The sequence below is a fragment of the Myotis davidii genome, unplaced genomic scaffold (genome assembly GCF_000327345.1).
Source record: "Myotis davidii unplaced genomic scaffold, ASM32734v1 scaffold221, whole genome shotgun sequence".
Classification (NCBI taxonomy): domain Eukaryota; kingdom Metazoa; phylum Chordata; class Mammalia; order Chiroptera; family Vespertilionidae; genus Myotis; species Myotis davidii.
In genome coordinates, this window is record NW_006293349.1 from 4,596,476 (window position 1) to 4,621,061 (window position 24,586).

Below are 24,586 nucleotides of genomic sequence, written 5' to 3' on the forward strand. Positions count from 1 at the left end.
ACAGCAGTTCCTGATGATGAAATGTCACTTTCAGATTGGGTTATAAAACTCCTCTGGCTTCAATAAATCTCTCTCTCTCCCTTCCTCTCCCCCTCCCTCAACCTGAAATCTTTCTCCGAGGGAAGAGATAAGAGCAAGCCATCATTCTGTGAGAAGACTTTGGCCAAGAGCCAGCAAGGACCTGTGTCTTGACAACAGCCCCCCGAGTGAGCCTGGGGGTGATCTCCCCCAGCTGAGTCCTGAGGTGACTGCAACCCTGACTCACATCCGGACGGCAGACTTTGGAAGGACCCTGTGTCAGAAGCACGGGGTGTAGACACATCCAGCTTCCTGACCCACACCGGCTAGGAGGAAATACATGTCATTTTAAGCTGAAATACTTTGGGATAATTTGCTTTGCAGCAACAGAAAATGAGTGCAAACGAATGCACTGGGATTCAGTAGAATCAGAGCTTAGGTGTCGGGACTGAGGAAGATCCTGATATTGTTTATGATAAGCACCACGGATGAAGGCCAGGCGTTGCAGGGAGAGGAGACTGTAAGTGAAGCGAGGGCAACACTTCTCAAACCTTTTGATCTCATGATTCCTTGTTTAAGTCCTACAACATATCGAGGACCTCAAAGGGCTTTTATTTATGTGCATTATATCTATTGATATTTACCATAGTAGGACATAAAACAGAGGCATTTGAAAATTTGAACTTAATAATTCATTTAAAAAAAATACAAACACACACACACACACACACACACACACACACACACACACACACTAGAGGCCCAGCGCACAGATTCGTGCACCAGCAGGGCCCCTTGGCCTGGCCTGCACACTCTCGCAATCCAGGTGCCTGTGCATTAAGCATCTGCCCCCTGGTGATTAGTGCATGTCATAGCTACTGGTTGAATGGTTGAAAGGTCAAATGGTAGCTTAGGCTTTTATATATATAGATATGTGTGTGTGTATATACACATATATATATGTATGTATATATTTATATATGTACATGTTGACATTAACATACTTTTATAAAAATGAATATATTTTCTAAAAATAAATTTAGTGAGCATGGCAATGTGTACTTTTTTGAAAATTCCCTTAAGCTTGCTTTAATAGATACAAGCTAGATTCCAATACCTGCTTCTGCACTGAAACTGTCGAATAATGCATAGCAAGCTGCCCCTGGACAAGTCTACTGGGATCTGTAGGGAGGAGAATGAAAAGGCAGATGATAGCTGAGTCCCTGGACCGCACACTGAGAACCACTCCTCTAAGGCATGGAGGTGGGGAGTGCAGAGCACCCGCAGCTAAGCTGCAGGGGGAGAAGTCTCAGCAACGTGGAGCCCGGAAGCTTGAACATTGGACTCCACAGTATTAGCAGAGGGCTTGGCAGCAATGGATTGTTGTCCATTCAAAGGCCATTTCTGCCCTCCTCCCTTGCTAAAATATTCATGGTTCTGTTCCGATACTGAAAGCTTGTGTGCTGAGGGGGTGCTTGCTGATTGGTCCTCCCCTTTTCCATGATGTTTCAAAGCACAAATATGTGACCCAGCACAGCCATGAGAAGTCAGCTGTTGCAGGTGGTCCTGGCAATGTCTTCGTTTTCACTGGATGCTGTGCTGTAAGGATAGGATGCATTGCTGTGCATCCCACCTGTGCTTGCTGTAACCTTTCTGTGTCAACGATGAGAAGGCCAAGGGAATCTGACCGAGCTGACCACAGCCTGGATCCCGTGGAGCCACTGCACAGTTGAAAGTTTTGGAAGTGTAAACTGACAAGCCAATCTACGTCCATGAAGACTGAACCGACTATCATGGATTGGACTTTGAGGCACCAACTTGGTGGTTACTAACATAGTCCAGGGAGCAGTAACATGACCACACACTTATTTCATTTAAAACAGACTCAGCTTCAGCTGGTTTGGCTCAGCGGATAGAGCGTCGGCCTGCGGACTGAAGGGTCCCGGGTTCGATTCTGGTCAAGGGCACGTGCCTGAGTTGTGAGCTCAATCCCCAGCAGGGGCATGCGTGTAGGAGGCAGCTGATCCATGATTCTCATCATTGATGTTTCCCTCTCCCTCTCCCTGCCTCTCTGAAATCAATACAAATATATTTTTTAAAATATAATAAAACAGGCTCAGCCTCCGGATGGCTTTCCTCCTTCTATGCAAAAGCAGCTTCTCAGTGCAGATAGGCAGTCTCGTGGCTTTGCAACATGTCATTGCATTTCGTTCATAGACATGAGATAGAAAAACAAGATGAAAACGAGTCTTTCATGGGGCATTCGAATTAACAAATGTTATGACTTCCCCCATTAGTTTGCATAAATCCCGGAAATGAGTTTCAAAGGAGAATGTGCTATTATGTTGGGGAAGGCTGGAGTGTGTAACCTTGGGCAGACCGTTTAACTTCTCTCTGCTTTACATTTACAAGCAGTAATGCAAAGAGACAGGATTATATGATCTCCAAGGTCCCATCCAGACGGGTTTAACACACTGTGATTGTTTGAGAGGCAATTGAGAGCGGCAGTGAGGAGCCAGGGCTCTGCAGCCAGACTGCCTCCACTTAGATCCTGCTTCACTTCACTGATTATTAGCCACACGATGTGACGTAAGGCACCGTGTAACCCTTTAACCCTCAGTTTCCTCTTTGGTGATATGACAAGAGTAAGCTCTTAGGCACTTTTGGATATTAAACATAATCATTGTTGTAAACTAACTGGTGTTGGATTTAGTTAAAAAAATCAATAAACAGTATTGTGAAAAATTGCTACTTACTTTATGTTTTAAATTAGAGGCCCGGTGCACAAAATTCGTGCATGGAGTGTGTGTGGGGGGGTGTGGGGGGAGCAGGTGTGTCCCTCAGCCCAGCCTGCACCCTCTCCAATCTGGGATCCCTCTCACAATCCAGGACTGCTGCCTCACTACTGCTGGCCTGCCTGCCTGATCACCCCTAACCACTCCCCTGTCAGCTTGATCAACACCTAACTGCTCCCCTGCCGGCCCAATTGCCCCTAACTGCCCTCCCCTGACGGTCTGGTCACCCCTAACTGCCTTCTTCTTCCAGCGTGGTCACCTCTAATTGTCCTCCCCTGCTGGCCCAATTGCCCCTAACTGTTAAATTAGAGGCCCGGTGCACAAAATTCGTGCATGGAGTGTGTGTGTGTGGTGGTGGTAGGGGGGGCGGGGGGAGCAGGTGTGCCCCTCAGCCCAGCCTGCACCCTCTCCAATCTGGGATCCCTCTCACAATCCAGGACTGCTGCCTCACTACTGCTTGCCTGCCTGCCTGATCACCCCTAACCACTCCCCTGTCAGCTTGATCAACACCTAACTGCTCCCCTGCCGGCCCAATTGCCCCTAATTGCCCTCACCTGACGGTCTGGTCACCCCTAACTGCCCTCTTCTGCCAGCGTGGTCACCCCTAACTGTCCTCCCCTGCCGGCCATCTTGTGTCCACATGGGGGCATCCATCTTGTGTGTTGGAGTGATGGTCAATTTGCATATCACCTCTTTATTAGCTAGGATTATACTTCTTTTTTTTCCCTCTAACAACTACAATCAGAAATTTCCTGAGAATTCAGGATAGCATAAATTTTCTTGGTTTAAACTCTTTAATCTATTTACTACCTACACTATTATTGTAGTATGAAAGGTAAGTCAAAGCATTAATTTAACTTATGCAATTCCAAACAACTGATTTGGCCGTGTTCACTCCCTCCCCCACCCCCCACCTCGGTAGAATAAGGGTTAAGATTCAAGCCCTATTCAAATGGAAGCTCTGGAAACTTAGAATGTCTAAGATAAACTAGGACACCCCTTCTACAGGTCACCAATAATAGAGAACAGGTGATATTCTCCCAGATCACAGTCTGAACAAGAAGTGATCAGGATTTACACAAAGAGAAACACTTTTGTGATGTTTTAAAATAAGGAACTCAAAGACAATTGAGGTTAATAATAGTAGTTATCTATCTTCCTAACGGCCTCGTATAATAGATGTCAAAATTCTCTGTCTATGAAAGAGAACATGGAGACTCAGGAAGGTTAAGGAACTCGCCTAAGGCCACACAGAAGTTAAGTGGCAGGACCCAAATGGAAGCCCAGGCAGTCCGACGTCAGCATTTCAGCTCCTAGTTAGACTGCTTCAAGCACAAGGCCCCTTTGTGCAGCTCTATGTTCTCCCAAGACGCCCAGCTGCCTCTGTATATTCCTATACGCTCATCCATCCATCCACCCATCCACCCGCTCCTCAAAGCATGTCTTTGTCTATCAGCATTTCAGCTCCTAGTTAGACTGCTTCAGCACAAGGCCCCTTTGTGCAGCTCTATGTCCTCCCAAGACACCCAGCTGCCTCAGTATATTCCTATACGCTCATCCATCCATCCATCCATCCATCCATCCATCCATCCATCCACCCGCTCCTCAAAGCATGTCTTTGTCTATTAAAACATAATCACCAGGATTTGAAACCTTGGCTCATGGCCAATGAGTAAGTGAGACAGCTTTGTTAGACTTGACTTTGATATAATGTGATGGCCACACACCTGGGATTTAGCTCCGTGGCAAATCCAGGATTCCTCTTGGTGCGGCCTCTGTAGTTAGGCAGTGAGCATTCTCTTCTTGTGAAAGAAATTTCCTAACAGAATGAGTTTTACTAGCTTGTTTCTCTTTCCTCTTTTAGAGAAGGAAAAAAACGTTTTCCCTTTTTTAAGCATGATTGCGAGTTTTAAAAATGAATAAAACTAGATGGTTTCTTACTTACAGTTCAGGATGAATCTCAGATTCCATTTAAAACATTAAAAACACTACCTCCAATATAGTTTAAGTATAATTCCTCAAATTTAAAATGAGGTGACTACCAGTAGTGAAATGAGCTACAAAAGGTATTCATTTTCTTTCCCTCCCGCCCTCATCACCTTTCTACGGGAAAACAAGTCACGGACACGTTGCGCGTTGTAGGAGCAGAAACGGGTTTCCTTCTTTTTGTTCTCTTCTTTTTACTAGTCTCTCCACTTGTTGACCTTACATGGAAAATCAACTCTGCTTTATTCTTGTAAGCTTGGCTTTACCTTCCTAAATATGTCCTCTAGTCAGGAGCCAATCAGGCAGCTTGCTCTTCCCATTTATAAATCCTTGCCCTGCTTTATGCCTTGGCTTCCGATTACCTGGTTCTTTCTCCTCCTGGGTCATGGGCAGTGCAGGCCTGGAGATCTGGAAGCACCACTAGCTGTCCTCTCCACTCCCTCCTCCTTGGGAAAGTCACCCTAGTTCCTGCTGGCTGCGGGGAGGAGGTAGTGGGCTGTGGGGAGGAGGCAGGGAGCTGCCGGCCCACCGGTCGGAGGGGCTTCCCCGCAGCCCTGCAGGAGATGGCCTCCCCCACCCTCACAGCTGGAGCACGGATGGTGAGGTGAACACACCTGTGGAGAAGGTCCTAGAGCCACCCAGCTGCAAGGCCTTTGGGGAGAATCTCAGTCCATTTAGGCTGCTATAATAAAATGCCGTAAGCTGGGTGGCTTATAAACAGAAATGTATTCCTCCCAGCTCTGGAGGCTGGGGAGTCCAAGGTCATGGCATCAGCAGATTTGCTATCTGGTCAGGGGCTGCTTCCTCATAGATGGCTGGCTTTTGCTATATCATCATGTGGTGGAAGGGGCATGCTAGCTCTCTGGGGTCTCTTCTATAAGGACACTAACCACACTCATGGGACTCCACCTTCATGACCTAATCGCCTCCCAAGGGCTCACTTCCTGATACCACCACCTCAGGGGTTATGCTTCCACATATGAGTTTGGGGGGTACACAAACTTTCGGACCACAGCAGCCAGTGTCATTTGCCAAATTAAGGTCTCTGCTTTCGTTGGTGACCCTCGATGTCATCACTGTTTCCTATCTCAGGAGTCAGTCTTACTCCACATTTACCTGTTCTGATTGGTACCGAGTTCTCAGTCAGGATAAGAGGCGATGGAGATGCTATGCTGCGGCAATAAACAACGCCAGCACCTCAGTGGCTCAGGACAACAGAGATCTCTTTCCTGTTCATGTTCCCTGTCACCCACGGACGGAAGCAGTCGCCCAGCTTGGATGCTGCTGGTCACCAAGCCAGAGAGGAAAGGACTCTGAAGGGACCTCCACTGGCCACCAGACGCTCAGCCAAGGTCTGGAATCGCACACCTGAGGTTCCCTAACACAAGGGACCCGGGAAGTACAATCCTGCACCGCAACACATTTGCCTTCCTCCGGAGGGATCAGAACATTCGGTGAGCGCAGGGCAGGGATTTTCTCTCTTAATTAAACAAGTGGAGGATACGAGCTCCCTGTTTTTTCTTCTTTGGTCTGTTTCTCATTTCCTGCCTCTTAATTAATATGTCCTGATCTCTTTCCATTTCCCATTACTCGGTTTGTCCTCGCTTTCCACTATCACATTATTTTCAGTAAATATTTGGTGTCCTTTTCCCAGGAGTCTAGCTTTTGGCTAGCCCAGTGCCTATTCTCATTCCTCGGCACCAAGTCTATTTTTATTAGATATCTCTGAACTCCTGCAGCTCTTTCTGGCTGCACCACGCAACTTAACCTTTAATTACTTGCCTATGGGTGTTCCGCTTGCTTCTGCCTTTTACCAGCTGGGTCAGAACATAACTTTCACCACCCCTCACCCCTACTCCAAATTGACTACCTCCTGATCCCTATTTCCAAAGTCATTCCCCTTTTCCTCCCAGCACTCGGCTTTGGAATCTTCATTTCTCTTTGCCCCTTTTTCTAATCTCTTGCTTCTCATAATTGAGCAGGTGCCAAACTCAAATGACCATCCGCAGAGAGCCATTCCTTACACACCCAATCTTAAATAGTGTTCCCCTCTCCCAGGACCCCGTGTTTCAGGACTCTTGTTTTCTTCTTTAAAAATGTATCTGAAAATATCATGCTTGCTTACTTGTTTGTTTCTTCATCACCAGCGCCCTGTCCCTCCATTTGTTAGGATGTCTATGTCACCCTCTTGGACTGGAACCTCCCAGGATTCTAAGCTCTCTACACCCGTGGACTTTGCGTTATACTCTGTGTTGTCAGGGCTCACACAAAGCAGGGCCCATCATGTGCACTGAGTGCATGTCCACGCTACTCACAGCTTCCCTATCTCATCGCTTTCTCGTTCAGGGACCATCACCAAACTCCATTACTGAGTTCTTTCTCCTTAACGCAGGTTGTACTGTGCAACCAATGTTCTGGGCAGAGAGATGTATGTGGAGGGGAGGACTGCCGCTTCCAAGACTGGCCAACACAAACTCCCATGTAGGATCTTTTCTTCCCTTTTACTTTCTATTACATGAAGGAGTGGGAGCTCAGTGATTTAGAGAAGGGCAGGCCCACGATGGGGAAACAGGCATGGTCCCTAAAAGACCCTGGTGAGACTGGCTGATTAGGACACTTACCTTGAACTACAATGAGAGCAAGACATAAATGTGTGTGTGTTAAGCCTTTGAGAATCTGGCACTTCTCTGTTATAACATTGAGTGTTATTTACCCTAATATACTGGACAACTAAGCATTCCATCATTTGGCTACAGGTACTTGTCAATTCTTCAGGTACCATACCCAGCCTCAGTCATAGGCTATTCTTTCACCTGAGAGGACAGCTTCTTTACCTTATTCTACCCCAACATCTACTCTGTAGCATTATGCCATGAAATGGGCATGGACCTTACAATTATCTTAGGCAAATCTGAGGTCTAATTCAAGAACTTCCCCTGTCAACCTACATTTGTACATTATTTATCCCCCTGACACGTAGTATCTTCCTTTGTATAAAAGTAGGAAAATCACACCCAACTCTCCGCACTGTTGCAGAGGAATAAATGAGACGGGGCACTGGACTTCCATAGACAATGCACGTGACTTACACGCTAATTATGGTGAACACGTTTCCTTCTTTGTTTCCCTGAGTGAACTTCTCTCCCTTCTCCACACCTGCAGATCTTCTGAGTCTTGCAAGTTCTCCACTGTTCCCCCAATTCTCTGGAGCATGTTCACAAAATCGGCAAGAGTGTGACCTCTGGGTTTAAATCTTGATTTTGACCCTTAATAGCTAAGTAAACTTAGACAAGTTACTTAACACCATTGTGCCTCCATTTCTTCATGCTTCAAACTGAAATAGTATCTAAGTTGTGTGTTCCTGTGAGGATTAAATTAAGTAATAAGTGCAAAGCCCTTGGGGGAGTGCAGGGCACAAAGGTAGTGCTCATTATTGCTTAGCTGTTGTTATTTTAAAATTATTCTCTCCAACCTGTCAAACCTAATCATCCCGCTGGTCCTGACACTGCCCTGCTCTACACTGAAGCTGCGTGTTGCACCCATTGTATTGTCTTATTTCCTGTTAAAAAGAAAGACTTCCTAGCCAGTTACTTTGCAGGCGACGGTTTTTAATATCCACAGCTCTCTACACCAACCCTTCCAGCCAATGTTATAGGAGCAAAATTGGCATTAAACTAAGTTACATTTAAAAAATGCAGGGCTCCTGCCCTTGTGCACTCAACTTTATTACCATGTGTTGTTCGGTCCCTAGCGCTGAAATTTCTCCCCCCTCTAATTCAAACAAAACAAAAACGAACTCAAAGATACTGAGAGCAAATTGGCGGTGGACAGATGGGAGGAAAGTTCAGGGGATGGGTGAAAAGGGTGGGAGGGATTAAGAACTACAAATTGCCAATTATTAAACTAGTTAGAGGGATGTGAAGTGCAGCTCAGAAAATCTAGTCAATAATATGGTGATGCCTGTGTATGGTGTCAGGTGGGCACTAGACTTACCAGGGGGATCACTTTGTAAGTCATAGGAATATTTAACCAACTATGCTGTGCATCTGAAACTAATATTGTATATCAAAAAATTAAAATAGACATTAATAAACAAATTTAAAACTGTACTTTGGGTTGGTACAAACAAAACTTGGAGGGAAAAGATGCAAGAGATAAATAAGTGGGTTAAAATTTCCTGAAGCTTATACTCATAAAGGACTATAAACCTCATTCTGAGGATTTTCAGAAAACACAGAGTCAAATATGCCTAACACATTATTGGCTATTTATTGATTGATTACCTGAGTCAAAAGAGAAAGAGCAGACTTGATAGTAGGAAGACTTGTAAGTAAATCCATCTCCTAGTTACATTTTGCATTTTAAACCCATAATCATAATCGTTAGGCCCTATGTTATGATCTATTGGTTTGCGCATTTTTATCTTTTCATTTGTACTTTTCAACCATTTAACAAACTATAATCAAATCAAGAACTTTTGTCATAAAAATCGGATCAGTATTTCCCCATTTTGCACTCACTTTCATGTTCCAGGACCACCTAGGACCCTGGCCGCTGCCCGCCTCTGCCACATGAACAAGCTTATCTCTCAACAACTGCTTCGTTTTGACACCTGCATGAGGGAATTATAATCCTAAAACACTTATATGAAATATTTTAGGGCTTCTGCCTAATTTCTTGCTGAAATAGCAATAATTAAGAAAACAGACAATTCCGTTTGTTTTCACCCTGTACTGAGTTAGATGCCATAACAGTGATGTGTCTGGATATATTTGTTCAGGTCTCAGAGAATCACCTCTACAGAGTTATAATTGACAGCTGTAGAATGTTATCACTGATGCATTACATTAAGATCCAATACAACTAATTTATATAATTTATAAGCTAGTTATCAAGGAAGCTGTCTTCCATTTCATTAAAAATGTTATTAAAGGCATACAGTATTAATTCTTGTGGAGTTCAGAATTAAAGTACCTTGATAAACTAGTTGTCTTTTCTAATTCTACCATAAGAATTATTCCTTTTCTTTTTTTCCCCTTGAATTCCAGGATATTTAGAGACTATTTTTGATTAATTGTAGCAGTTTCTCTTCGTTTGATTTTTCTTTATAACTATTTTTTCTATCTCCCTTTTCTTTTTCTTCCTTCTCCTAAGCATTGTTTTATAATTCACTTCTTGAATTTCCTCTTATTTAAATAGCGTCATTGCATTTTTATCTTTTGCCATTGCTGCCCCATATACTTTACAGACGCTCCTATTTTTCTGTGCTTTCTAAAGAGAGGACTAGCCAATATAAAAAGTGTGTTTCTGTTCCTTTCAGGCTGAAGGTTAGAGTACAGGGTGGTGAATGCTACTTTCTGGACACAATAGAGCATCTCTTCTAATTTAAAAATGCCTTAGTGGGAGTTTTAGTCCAAAGGAAAAGAGGAACAATGCCGCTGGGACCACCGAGGGTGCGGCAGGGCGGGTATTTATAGACACAGTGGTAACTATGTCTGGTGTCCAGTGGGCACTAGACTTAGCAGGGGTGCGCTTCGTCAGTTATATAAGTGTGTAACCTCTATGCTGAACACCTGAATCGGATATCACATTGTATGTCAACATTAGCTGATATCTGAATTCAAAGGCATCATGGAAATCATCTATACCAAAACCCTTATTTCCCATATTTTACTTATGAAAAAAAAGAGTTAGTGCTGACATAAGGAAAGGCATTTACATTAATCGAATAGAATGAGAATTCAAAAATAAACCCTCATATGCAGGGTCAATTGTTTTCTACAAGAATACCCAAAAAAGTTCAATGGAGAAAAAAATAGTATTGGAACAACTGAAAATGTTTTGGGAGCCCTTGCCTTCCTCCATATGCAAAAATTAACTCTAAATGAGTCACAGATCTATATATAAGAGCTAAAATTGCAAGTCCTATAGGAGAAAATACAGGAGTAAATCTTCGTGACCTTCGGTTAAGCAAAGCCTTCGTAGATATGAAACCAAAAACAGAAGCAACAGAGGAGAAGACAGGCAAATTGGAATTCGTAAAAATTAAAAATCCGTGTTCTAAAGGTACCATCATACAAGTGAAAAGACAACTCCACAGGAAGAAGAAACTATTTGCAAAATCATGTGTATTTGGCAAGAGGCTTATACCTATATTATTAAAAAGCTCCTACAATGCCATAACAAATAGGTAAATAACTCAATTAAAAATGGACAAAAGATCGAAATAGATATTTCTCCAAAGAGATTATCCAAATGATCAATAGAGACTCAACATCATCAGCCATCTGCAAAGTGCAAGTCAAAACCACAATTAGATGACACTTCACACCTAACTTGGAGCACAACACTGAAAAAATGGTAATAACAAGTATTGGCAAGGGTGTGGAGAAATTCGGATCCGTGCAGACTGCTGCTGGAAATATAAAATGATGCAGTGAATTAGGAAAATAGTCAGCAGATCCTCAAAGTTAATCATAAGGTTACCAATGAACCCAGCCATTCCTCACTTAGGTCTATGCCCAAGAGAAAAGAAAACACACGCCCAACTTGGCCACACATACGCAAACCTGGTACACGAACGTTCATAACAGCATTCTACATCGCAGCCCAAACTGGAAACAACCCACATGGCCATCAACTGATAAATGAATAAATAAAATATAGTATATCCATATAATGGAATATTTTCTGAAAGTCAAAAGAATAAAATGCCATATATGCTACAATACAGATGGACCTTCAAAACATCATGCTAAGTGGAAAAAGCCAACCACAAAGGACCACATTCTGAACGATTCCGATTTATACAAAACTAGAGGCCTGGTGCATGAAAATTCATGCACTGGAGTGGGGGGTTCCTTAGCCCGGCCTGCCCCCTCTCAGTCTGGGAGCCCTCAGGGGTGGGAGGCGACCTGGTGATCAGGGGAAGGTAATGCCCCCATCACACCTCTGCTGCTGCCACTGCCAGCAGCGTAAGCCTTGGGTGGCCCTGGGTGGCTGGGGGAGCTGAGGGGACTGGGGGAATCCTGGGTACAGCAGCAAAGCAACAGATTGCAGCCTGGAACACAGGCTAAGCTTGACAAACGCTGGCTGAACCAAGCTCTCACAGGGTGCAGGGCGCAGGAACCTGGACCTTGTCTGCTGCTGGCCCTGATGCCTCATGGCCGGACAGATGGAGGGGGGACATCAGAGGGCATCTTTTTTATTCTGCTTCACAAGTGAATCTTGCCAGCAGACCCCCCTCCTCCCTTTGCAGGTCCCTCCAAATGCTTTTCCTCATGACACCACAAGAACCATACTTCTCCTGGAAACAGATATATTGATCAATACAGGGCTCTCCCCGCTCCCCCCAAATCTGACTGTCCAATGTCGCTGTAATGCAGACAGCTTTGTTGCATTTTCTTTTTCTCAAATCAACAAATTTGCTAAAGAAAAAAGATATTAAAAAAAACTAAGTTGTATACTTTCATTAAATATATGATTTATTTCATTGTCATAATTAATACTTCGATGTTACATTTGAAGGTCTTAAAGTACCACATTTGTGATATTGGTGTATATTACAGAAATGCATCACTGTGTTTTTGCTAATGCGAAGCTAATATTTTATTTCATTTCTTACTTTTTCTTTCCCCCCAATTGTTATGTTATGCACTTCTCCCTGATATTCGTCTCTTAATATCTGCTGATTCTAGGCACTCATGGCTAGTTGGAACCTAGTATTGCTTTTATTACCCCGGATAATATTATTTTGATTGTAGAAGGCTCATTTTAGGATGAGCTCCGAGAAGAGGGTAAACTGCTGTGTCAAAGACATAGAAAAGACTGCAATGAATTAAAAGAGCTGGTGTGAAGAACCTTTAGAAAATTGTCTCTCCCGAGGGCATCATACCCATTTCTTAAGTTTCATTCCCAGCTTAGTGATAACTGGATGAATGAATGCAATTTAACTTTGCACTGGGGGGACTAGAAAAATCAGATATTTGTTTTAATTTGTTTTGTTCTTTGTAGTAAAAAAAGCATTTAGATTTTCAGTAGTATTGGTTTTTTGAGTGGGTATTGCACATAATCTTTGATTTGTTCAATCACTTATTAGATATTACACATCCTGCTTGTTAGGGAAATGTGTCTGGAATACGCCTGTGTGGGCTGCCAAGGTGGGCTTGCTAATTTGTTGTTGTTTTTAATTATTATTTTTTATTGTTTATTGATTAAAGTATTACATTTGTCTTTTTCCCCCATTGACAACCTCCCCGGCCACCCCCATCCCCCCAGCACATGCCCTCACCTCCCTAGTGTTTGTGTCCATTGGTTATGCTCATATGCATGCATACAAGTCCTTTGGTTGATCTCTTACCACCACCACCTCCTACCCTCCCCTGCCTTCCCTCTGAGGTTGGACAGTCTGTTTGATGCTTCTCTGTCTTGGGATCTATTTTTGTTCATCAGTTTATGTTGTTCATTATATTCCACAAACGACTGAGATCATGTGGTATTTTTCTCTCATTGACTGGCGTATTTCACTTAGCTTAATGCTCTCCAGTTCCATCCATGCTGTTACAAATGGTAGGAATTCCTTCTTTTTTTACTGTAGCATAGTATTCCATTGTGTAGATTAGTGATGGCGAGCCTATGACACGTGTGTCCGAGGTGACACGCGAACTCATTGTTTTGGTTGATTTTTCTTTGTTAAATGGCATTTAAATATTTAAAATAAATATCAAAAATATAAATCTTTGTTTTACTATGGTTGCAAATATCGAAAAATTTCTATATGTGACACGGCACCAGAGTTAAGTTAGGGTTTTTCAAAATGCTGACGCACCGAGCTCAAAAGGTTCGCCATCACTGGTGCAGATATAACACAGTTTTTTAATCCACTCATCTGCTGATGGGCACCTAGGCTGTTTCCAAATCTTAGCTATTGTAAATTGTGCTGCTATGAACATAGGGGTGCATATATCTTTTCTGATTGGTGTTTTGCTAATTTGTTGTTTGAACCAACACATATAATATGTTACTATTTGAAGTAAATCACTGATCAGAAACAGTTTCTACCCAACTTAAACTCCCTTGGGAGGCAGTTTTTTAGTAAATAATGTTTATATCTCAGAAATCTGTTTGTTATGATTCTTTGGATACAAACAATGGAAATGGTTTTGGTATACATACTGTTTAGTCCCTTGGAGTTAACCAAGAAAAATGTCTAACGTTGAGTTAGAGAGGATTTAGGTTTTGGTATATTTTTTAGATCTTAGTGTGAGGACAGTACTCTCAAATTCATTTGTCTTAAAAAATGCAAACATTAGGAAGGGTCATTAAAATTTGGACCACAGAAGTTCTGTTCAACTCTAAATAGAGGGTTCATAAACATTCATAATAATCTCCAAACTCGGCCTCAAGATGAAGTAAAATTTGTAAAAATAGAGACTTTGTGGACATGTAAAATATGTCCAGACTCATTAGAAATACATGTGTACATACACACATGTGCACATGCACACATGTACACACACACAGAAGGAAAATATACAGCGGTAATCTTGGAATGGTGGGATGACATTGTAATAGTTTTCATATTTCTAGTCTCCTCAAATTTCTATGACAAACATGCACAACTTTTATAATCAGAGAAAACTATAAAAATTCAATTTCAGTGAAATCATCAAACATATGAATCGGGAAATAAGAGGTGTAGCATCGTATTTTTAAGTGATTAAAAAAAAAGAGACAACATTGCCACTAAGATAGGGATTATACCCCTTGGCATATGGGCCACATTATTTGCCATTTAACTGGGCAGCTCTTTCCTCTTCCTATATATCTCATAATTTCTACTCTTGCATTTGTAATACACCCTCCTTTGCCACTTGGAAAGGGGCACGTAGCCCGTTAGTCCCAAAGGCGACAAAGAATAAATCCCACCTTGCGTAGAGACGGCTCAGGGAGCAGTGCCCTCGCTCTTCTGGGTCCTCAGTGCTCGGCCTTTGCAAAACGCCCCCACCCCCCGCCGAAATACTGCGATGACACACCAGCATCACCGACAGGCGGACTGTAACATGGCCAGTCTCTATAACTGTGTTATGAGCCGCTTTCCTTGATAAATAACTGAAAACTATCGCTAGTTATAACAAATAAGTAATGTTCACCCTGGTCCATAATCAGGGTGGTACTGTCATTTCAAAACAAGTAACTTCAAGGTGAACCTGCTCAAAATAACCAAAGTTTGATGAAGACACGTCTGCTCTCTGCAACCTCATGGCTAATCACCTTTTCGATCTAACTGGCACACTCATGGTCCTAAGAAGGCTATTTTCCATAAAAAATCATTCAATATCTCTTAAAAAACGAACATTGTTGTGGGCAAACGGAAGCATCGAAGGAAAGAGAGGTGTTTTTCCCCGTCACACCCCACCCATCTGCACCAGCAGACGCTACTGCGGAGACTTGATGAGGTGACAGCGTGGGCTTCATGGGGGTGGGGTGAGGAGGCAGGTCCCGGAGGCAGGAATCTTAGCACCGGAAAGGTGGTCTCCTAAAGCCTTGCATCCGACAGGACCCTTGGACCTTCTAGACCGGACCCACGTCCTGCTGTTGTGTGTGTTTTCATTCTCTCCGTGAGTGAAATGTTAGAAGCCAGAACCGATCCTGGAAACCACGTTCATATCTCTCAGGGGAGACAGCGCAGGAAATCGGTAAGAGGGAAGCAGCCAGGGGAGGCTGAATAAACTCTCAGTCCCCAAAGGTTTGCAACTGATCAGCATCCCCTTCTTCAGATCCCCATCTGCAGCCCGGCCCATCTTCTTTGTGCTTCGTAGGAAACGCTGGAAGTTTTCCAATCGCAACACAGTCTTTTTGTTCCATCTTCGGCCAGCAGTCGTTTTTAAAGGACATCTCTTTCTCTATTTTCTTCGTTTTCCCTCCCCCACTCATCATGCAGATGCACTCCCGACCGGGACCTCAGGCCTTGTTTGCTTACAGGGATGTGAAATCCAGGGCCCAGGGTCGTCCGCGGCCACAGCCCGGCTCTAATGCTCCTGACCCTCCCCGGTCCCCCCTGCATTAACGGTGGGCAGCCTGCCAGCCACACGCTCTGCCAGCCACAGGGAGCCTCACGGATCAAAGGCGCATGAGGTTAAAGGCTTCGGACTAAACGGTCTTTGTGAGAGACACTCGCGCACAGACCGCCAACTCCCGCATCCCTTTCAGTTCCGGAACATCCATGAGACAGAAGAAAATAGATGCCCATTCATTCTCCCCTCTGAGCCCTTTCACTGCAACGACTTTGTTTTCTCCTTTCTCACCATCGCGGCCCAGCTAGGATATGATGCACGAAAACGGGAAGACATCGCTGATGTTTCAAAGAGAAAATAAATGGCCGCCTGAGGAATTAATAGCCATTAAGCCGATGTGACTTTGCTAATGGAGCCCGAGTGCATTTGAGAACAGGAGAGCGGAGTTAAACGGAAGCAAGACCCCACTGCGCACGCGAGAAGCACACACAGCGTCACCAAGCCGTCCCTTTAGGCCACACGTCCCCCGCCGCCTCTGCGCCTACACCCGGGCCCCTCCCTGGACTCGGTAGGCACGCGGGCAACTTCATGCCCAGCCGTCCCTCGGATCAAACCAGCTACCGACTTTAATCTTTTATTAAATCAAGAATCAACCCTTGGGCGCTGAACTACTTCTGATGGACGGGACCGACGGAAAGTTCCAGGCTAATTACTAGTACTTCTTAGGTAGTTCTGAGAGCCAAGGGTTCCTGCAGACCTACTTTGGACTTCCAGACATAATTTATGAGGGAAGATAATTAAGGGAACACAAAGCGGTTTCTAAAACCAACCAAGTATCGGCGATGTGTGTTGAGACCATAAGGGGGTCCTCTCAGTGCTATCCGGTGGGGCTGCCTTACTCTGCGGCGACCATGTCCGGCTTATCTACCTGCCACGCCTTTTCTTTATAACCTACTCTGACAGGATGTATTTGAGAGTCTTTTTGATGTGCAAATGTATCCGTTTTGACTTTTCAGTCTAGATATAGAGAAAAAGGACCTTTAAGGTTTTCTTTTCATTTCTTCTTTTTAAAATGTTTTTTATTGATTTCAGAGAGAGGAAATGAGAGGGAGAGACAGATAGAAACATCGATGATGGGAATCACTGATCAGCTGCCTCCTGCATGCCCTCTCCTGGGGATTGAGCCTGCAACCCGGGCATGTGCCCTGACCAGGCATCGAACTGTGACCTCCTGGGTCATAGGTCAGCGCTCAACCACTGAACCACACTGGCCAGGCTCATTTCTTCTCAACCCCGGCCCCACAAACAAGCCACATACCCCTTCCCTTTGCAAGGTGCTCCAACGATTTTGAAGTCAATGCTACATGAGAGACTTACATGAGTTAATAAATCACATTTTCCCCAAATAAAGGTATTAAAGTGTAAGTAAAACATCAGGACACGGTTTACCAATGCCACCCTCTAATTAGTATTTCTTCTCCTTTTCCTCTACTCTCCTTAACACTCTCCCTTCTCATTTATTTTTTCTTCCCCACGTCCAGTGAGACTTGCTTCTCAGCTAGATGCCTATGGGAACAAGGTCAGGGGACTGTGCTGGATTCTAACTCTAACCAAGACTCATCACCACCTGGAAAGGACGTGCACACCTTTGCCTAACCAGCCTTAGTCCTGCGGCGAGACGTACTAAAATGTTCATTTCTTGGGCCGGGGTTCCAATACTGCAGATGCAATAATAACCTTATTTCTCCGTAGCATTCCTTCACGCCTTGCTATGACCTGGTGATGCAGGCTGAGGAGCTGTGTGGCATACACCTGCGGCTGAGTTCGTGTCAGCGCAGAAGATGGCACAGAGCACAGAGCTGCCCTCCCGGCGGCCATACGGCATGTGTGGGGCTTTGCGCGCTGGGGAACCGCCGTGGCTTCACCCACATCAATGGCACCTCAGAGCCCCCGAATCGGCCTGCGGGATGCGGGTCAGGCCACTCCCCTACCGCTTCCTGGCTTTCTCTGTAGCCCCGCTTATCCCACGCCTGTTTAATTCCACTGACTGCTTTCTTTCTGTGTCCTTTGGCTCTCTCCATCTACCCTGCATGGCCAGCCTCAGTATAATGCGTTAACATACAGAGGCATTTATGCCGATGGAAAACAATACGCTTATCACTGCAGCACCCGTCAGTACCTTTTACTACCCGCCAACAGCTCTTCACTCCTGCTGGGGAGTACATGCCCTGCTTGGCCCCTGCCCTGCCGCCCCCCAGCCCGCCCAGCTCTGCCACTGAGCCCCTGGGGAGGCTGGGCCTTAGGCCCCACTTCGGAGCCAGTCCTGTCTGGAGGCTGGGGGTGTAGAGATGCCCTTAGCCAGGAGCTAACTGACTCAGCATCCCTCAGCACGCTGACCCCTGACCTTGGCACTGATTTCTGAGGTCCAGGTGCTGGTCCCACCCCTGGTCCCGGGCTTGTTTCCTACAGCAGCTCCTACAGCGGGTGTCTCCCCAGACTCCCCTCATCTGCCCGGTTGCCTTTCCTGATTGGTGACCCACTCCTCACGGACTGAGGGTCTGCCTTCCCCTTCTCCGTGGTTTTGAACTGAGTTTTTTTTTTTCTAAGTCCAGGCGCCCCGGGCCTTGCCCATACCTCCCTGCACTGTCTGCCTCCAGACCATGGGCCCCGTCTTTTGCTGGGACACCAGGAGTGACACCACTTGCCTGACATTTCCCCACGGTGGCTGCAGGCACTGCCCCCCAACACAGCTCTCACCCTGTGGGTCCTGGTCCTGCCATCTGGCCATCTCATGATTGCAGACAGGACAGGGAACAATGAGGTTTTAATTGCATCTTTGCTTGAGCTGTTAGGCTAACGCCCTCTGGTTACTTGCAGCTCAGAGCTTCATCTTGGCCCTGCCACTTAACACTGAAAAGCTCAGAGCCCTCTCTACAGAGCGAGATCATAAAGGAATACACTCCCAGGATTATGTTGAAGATAACTGAGAGAAACAGGCATACGAGTGAGCAGCTTGAAGTAAGCAGTCTGTAATCTTCACCTGCTCGCTCAACTCACCTCTTAAGTTTTTGCACTTGTAAAGGGGACTATGTCACCAAGATAATCACTAGGGAGATGAGAAACCAGGGGAATGGAAGTTCTTAAGAAAAAATTAGGGACCCATGTAAATTTTTAAAAAGTAAAGCATTGATAGCAAGATTTCTAACAGCTTTAAAAATAATGTTGAACTACAGATGCAGTTATAAGCAAACATTAAATATGAGATCTTTAAAAAGCATATTTCCTGGAAGTGTGTCTTAACATACAGAGCCCTAAAGCATTTGGGGAGACGTAAGTAAAATTCTAAGTCCCACTTTTCTGAAATATGCAACCACTAATTTACCCCAAGAGCCCCACTGTGCTCCGTTGGAATCCTCAACTTCATCTGCACTCAAACATATTTTTAAAGATTTTAAGTGCAGACTGTTTCACTCTTGCCAAAATTATGTTGCCTTCATTTCCTCTTCTTGTCCCTTAAATTATCCCCTCCATCCACAAAATTTGATCAAAATGATTACTCTTTAAAAATTGAGATTTAGTTGATATATAATATTGTATAGGTTTAAGATGTACAACAGGGTGATTTGTTACACTTCTATACTGCAAATAGAGGCCTGGTGCATGGATTCATGCAGCGGTGAGGTCCCTCGGCCTGGCCTGTGCCCTCTTGCAGGATATGCTGAAGCAATAATGGGACCCCTCGGGGGATGTCGGATTGCTGGTTTCGGCCCAATCCCAGCAGGCCAGGCTGAGGGACCCCACTGGTGCACGAATCTGTGTACCACGCCTCTAATATTCATATAAGTTCTTTGGTTAATTTCTTCCTGCCCTCCCCACTTCCCCCTACCTTCTGAGATTCATCAGTCTTTTCCATGTATCCATGCCTGTGCATTGAGCATCTGCCCCCTGGTGGTCAGTGTGTGTCATAGCTACCAGTCGAATGGTTGAATGGTAGCTTAGGCTTTTATATATATAGATAGGATTACCACCATCATGTTAGCTAATACCACCGCCCAGTCACAGAATCACCACTCCTTTTGTTGGTGAGAGCATGTAAGATTTACTCAGCCACTTTGATCAAAATGAGTGCTAAGAGCTCTAGACAAGCATGGGTGCATTTTGAAGAAAACAAAGGACACTTGGCTGTTTTCCTGTGAGGGAGAAAGGGAGGAGGAAGAGGGGAGAGCAGAGAGAGAGAGACAGAGAGAGAGAGAGAGAGAGAGAGAGGAGAGACTGCCTCATTCCACTATCACAGCACAAAGGCCTCCTCTGGCTTCTAGGTTGGTCACTACTCTGGGTATGATCAGGTAGAACCAAACACATGTTCATGCCCTAGGCTAGCACTTTGGGACCCATTCAAAGTAAATAATATTCATTATTGCTTCAGCATATCTTTACAGGAGAAGATGCGTACTGCTGAGTGAAGGGGAAGTTGATCCTAGAGGGCGGCTCAGGTCATTCTTTGCTTTCCCATCTTCCCAGTTCAGCTACCGGCACACATAGGCAGACACTTCAGTAAAAGCTCCAAGGTCACTCGGACCCACCATTCAAAGCGGATTAGCAGATGCCCACTGTCTCCTGACCACGCTTCTTGAGAGATGTTCTGGTAAATGTGATTGTTCTCTCCATCTCTTAACCCTGACAGTCCTGGGGAGTCTGTGATATCTTTTTATACCCTATCAAACGAAGCAGGGCAGCTGGCCCAGCCCAACTCTTAATTCAGTTTCAGAAATTCCTGCCATTACAATAGCCCTCATATTCCCCCCGCCTCACCTTAGGAACTAGAAAAGAAAAAAAGAAATGCCAACCCTGTCTTCTTCAGGAAATACCGGAAGGAGTACAAGGAAATCAACTTTCATGATTTTGTTTAAAAGAATCAGTGAGAGCGCATTACCAGACGTCCTCAGCGTCTTCGTCACATTCCGCACCGAACTGGCAAATGTCACAGGTGGACGTCTCCTTCTGGCTGGTCTCTCCCGAGCCTTCGTGGACTGCAGGAGAGAGAGAAGGGAACAAACTAATTCAGACAAGTGTGCAGAACACCAACAGCTCTGAGGCTATCAGAAAGCTGCTGCTTTCCCAATGGACCTATTTGCTATCAGGGCTTCATACGAATGGCGTACACAGCTCCATTCTTCCCTAAATTTAAGAACAATCTAACAATAACATGCCCCCCATTGGCATGTAGCGGACATTTCAGCTTTTTACAAGCAACATAGAACAACTAACAGGGTCTACTGGATTTATGAAAATTCTTTGGCTCATAAATACACCACATGAAAGAGTGATTTAACGAAAAGGGATTTAGATCTTTTTCCTTGCTTAGAGGAAAAATCTAGTGTCCACCAGACTGTAAATAGATACCCAACATTGTCTCAGTTCTAAGTTGTAGATTTCTTTTTCATCCACAGGCTTTTATACATTTTTTTAAGAACCTGAATGGGCAGCCTTGACTTATTAGATGTATCTTCTTTGTCTTCCTTTATGATGTTAAATACTTACAAGAAAAAAAAAAAGTTAATTATAAATTTCCAGAAAACAGCTTTTAATTGGTTTGTACAATAATTTCTTGATTCTTACATAAATAGTTCAGAGCCCATCATAGTAATTCCTACTCTGAGGGTTATGAACATACATTTCAATTTAAAAATATATATTGTCATTGATGATGATTATTGACATTGTTCTTTCTTCCTCATAAATTAAAAGTACAAAAGTATGTAATTTATAGCCTAATTATAAAAATTAACCATGCAATATCAGGGCACAGTAGTATAAATCCAGGAAAACTTTCTAGCATTTTCAGTCCAAATAATGAAAATCTGAGCAACACTTTTGAGATGACGGATTATTGTTTACCCAATTAAAAAATAATTGAAAGTAAAAATGGTTTTGCTTGTGGATGAAAAATTGCAACCACCTAACTACTGCATAGATCCTCTTACTCCTTGCACAGGTCACAGATGTTTACACTAGAAAGATCTTAAAAGTGCACTTCTGCTACCGGTCATGCATTTTCAGTAGAAAAGGAACACAAGCTGTTAAGTATGGCGTGGGCTCCTATCTTTATGAACCCCCAAAAGACACAATTTTAACAAAGACATAATTCATTAATATGCACCCTGAACCTAACAAATCCAGCCTTACTCATCTCGTTTGAATAAGATATTTTCTCATCGTTTCTTCTTTGTCTATTAACAGGGTTGTTTTTTTTTTAAAATATATTTTATTGATTTTTTACAGAGAGGAAAGAGAGAGATAGAGAGTTAGAAACATCGATGAGAGAGAAACATCGATCAGCTGCCTCCTGCACATCTCCTACTGGGGATGTGCCCGCAACCCAGGTACATGCCCTTGACCGGAATCGAACCTGGGACCCTTCAGTCCGCAGGCCGACGCTCTATCCACTGAGCCACACCGGTTTCGGCAACAAGGGTTTTTAACATTTGCAAAAGCAAAGGCCTTTATTCGTGATTTTCTTTAATTTTCTGCTGTGCGGAGAAGTGATTACATTTTTCCCCCAAAAGACAGGAGACATCTCTGAGCGGACTCTGTTTTACAGTTTTTCCAGGAAAGGTGGATTTATTTTTTCTAAAGCAATTTCTCCCTGTACTTGATAATTGGCACTTACATCCTATATAATAAAAGGCTAATATGCAAATCAACCAAATGGTGGAACAACTGGTCGCTATGATGCACACTGGCCACCAGGGGGCAGATGCTCAATGCAGGAGCTGCTCCCCAGTGGTCAGTGCGCTCCCATAGAGGGAGTGCCGCTCAGCCACAAGTCGGGCTCACAGCTGGCGAGCGCAGTGGCGGTGGCGGGAGCCTCTTCCGCCTCTGCGGCATTACTAGGGATGTCTGACAGTTGGACATCCTCTGAGGGCTCCCAGACTGCGAGAGGGCGTAGGCCAGGCTGAGGGAACCCTCCCAAGTGCACGAATTTCGCGCACTGGGCCTCTACTTAATTAATAAAGGTATGAATTATGACAGATTAACTTCAATCAAAAAAGTATTCATGACAACTAGGAAGTCTTAAAAAAGAACAGGAGTTCCCCCGCAAGCAAGAAGGGATTTTGAACTCTGAGAAAACAAACAGCACTTAGCATCCTCTCTGTTCCTCTCACACAGGCAAGACCATTAGAGTGGGCCTTGGGGATGAGCAGGAGGCTGGGGCCTCCCCTCCTGGGAGACGGAGCAGCAGAGGCTGGTCTCTTCATTCCTTTCTTATTATTAATGCAACACGGAAGCTGCTAATGGGAGAGCCTTTTAGTGTCAGCGAGATTCGCAGCTTCCAGACTCAAACTTCCCGTCACTCAGGAAACATGCTAAGGCAAGGGGAAGGTCTTTAAGGAACAGTTACAGCCACTTAGGGGCCGCCCCTGCTCTTCCGCAGCTGCGATCCTTGTTTAGGGACCTACTGGAAGTGACCCAGGGGAGGAACTGTGCTCGCTCACAATTATACACAAAAGTAAGAACACAATATAAACTATACTTCATAGGATGATATTTTAACACGGATGATAGTGGTATTATAATTATATTTATAGCATTTTTAATAGTTACATATAGTACATATCATATATATGTGCTATGATATATGTGCTGTACTGCAATATAGTACCTAAGTGTTCTCATGATATGAGTTGGTGGAAGTGTTCCCACTTCTCCTATTTCATGAGAGAGTTTGTCTATGACAGTATTATTATTTGATTCTTCATAAAAGCTATTTAAATTTTCCATTTTATTGATTTCTGCTCTTCTTATCTCCTTTGTGTTATATTCCCAGGGTTTAATTTATTATTTTTATAGTTTCTTAAAATGAAAGAAGTACTTAATTTGACACCTTTCTTATTTTCTAATATATATATTTAAACTTATAAAATTTCCTTGTAAAGACTGCTTTAGCTGCATGTCACAAATGTGAATATTGTGCCTTTATGATTTCTGTCATAAAATATCCTTTGAGATTTCTTCTCTACTCCATGGATTATTTAGTGTGTTTTTTCACTTCCAAATATTTGAGGGTTTTAAAAAGTGTATTATTTTATTCATCTATAATGTAACTCTATTATGGTTAGGGAACATGCTCTTTAATTTGAGTCCTTTGCTATTTATTGAAACTTTTTTTATGACTGAGAATATTGTCCACCTTCTTGAATAATTCATGGGCATGTTAGAAGTTGTAACCTCTTGTGGGGAGCAATTTTCTATAAAAGTTAATTAGCTTTAAGTAGATGGTTAGTGTTGTTCAAATCAGCTGGAACTGGACCGATTTTTCAATTGATCTACTACTGAGAAAGGAGTGTCAAAATCTCTATCAGCGAAGTAAAATTGTTTCTAGTTCTCTTTGGTTTTGCCTTGTATTTGGGAGCTTTGATATTAGGTGCAGAAACATTTAGTAGTCTTATGTCTTCTTAAAGAAGTGACCCTTTTCTCATTATAAAATGCACCCTCTGAATCTCTAGCAACATTAGTCCTCCTGAAGTCTGCTTTGTTCTGATGTTCAGAGCCACACCAGCTTTCTTTCGCTTATTATTTTTATTCTTTTACACCCGACCTGTTTGTTAACATGTTTAAAGTGTGTTACTTGACAGACTCGCAGATACAGAGAGCGGACCGATGGTTTCCAGAGGGAGGGGCTTTGGGGACTGGGGGAAAGAGGTGAAGGGATTAAGGACAAATCAGTAGCTACAATATAGCCACGGGGATGGAAAGTCCAGCATAGGGAAT

At 43.9% G+C, this 24,586-nt stretch overlaps 1 protein-coding gene across 1 annotated transcript in view; it reads right to left on the reverse strand.

Moving 5' to 3' along the window:
• Nucleotides 1-24,586, reverse strand: part of TMEFF2 (transmembrane protein with EGF like and two follistatin like domains 2) — a 241,593-nt gene that overhangs the window by 85,517 nt on the left and 131,490 nt on the right. Inside the window, exon 6 of the mRNA XM_015566119.1 lies at nucleotides 20,748-20,844. Within this exon, the coding sequence (XP_015421605.1) occupies nucleotides 20,748-20,844 (97 nt within the window). The remainder of the gene's footprint in view (nucleotides 1-20,747; nucleotides 20,845-24,586) is intronic.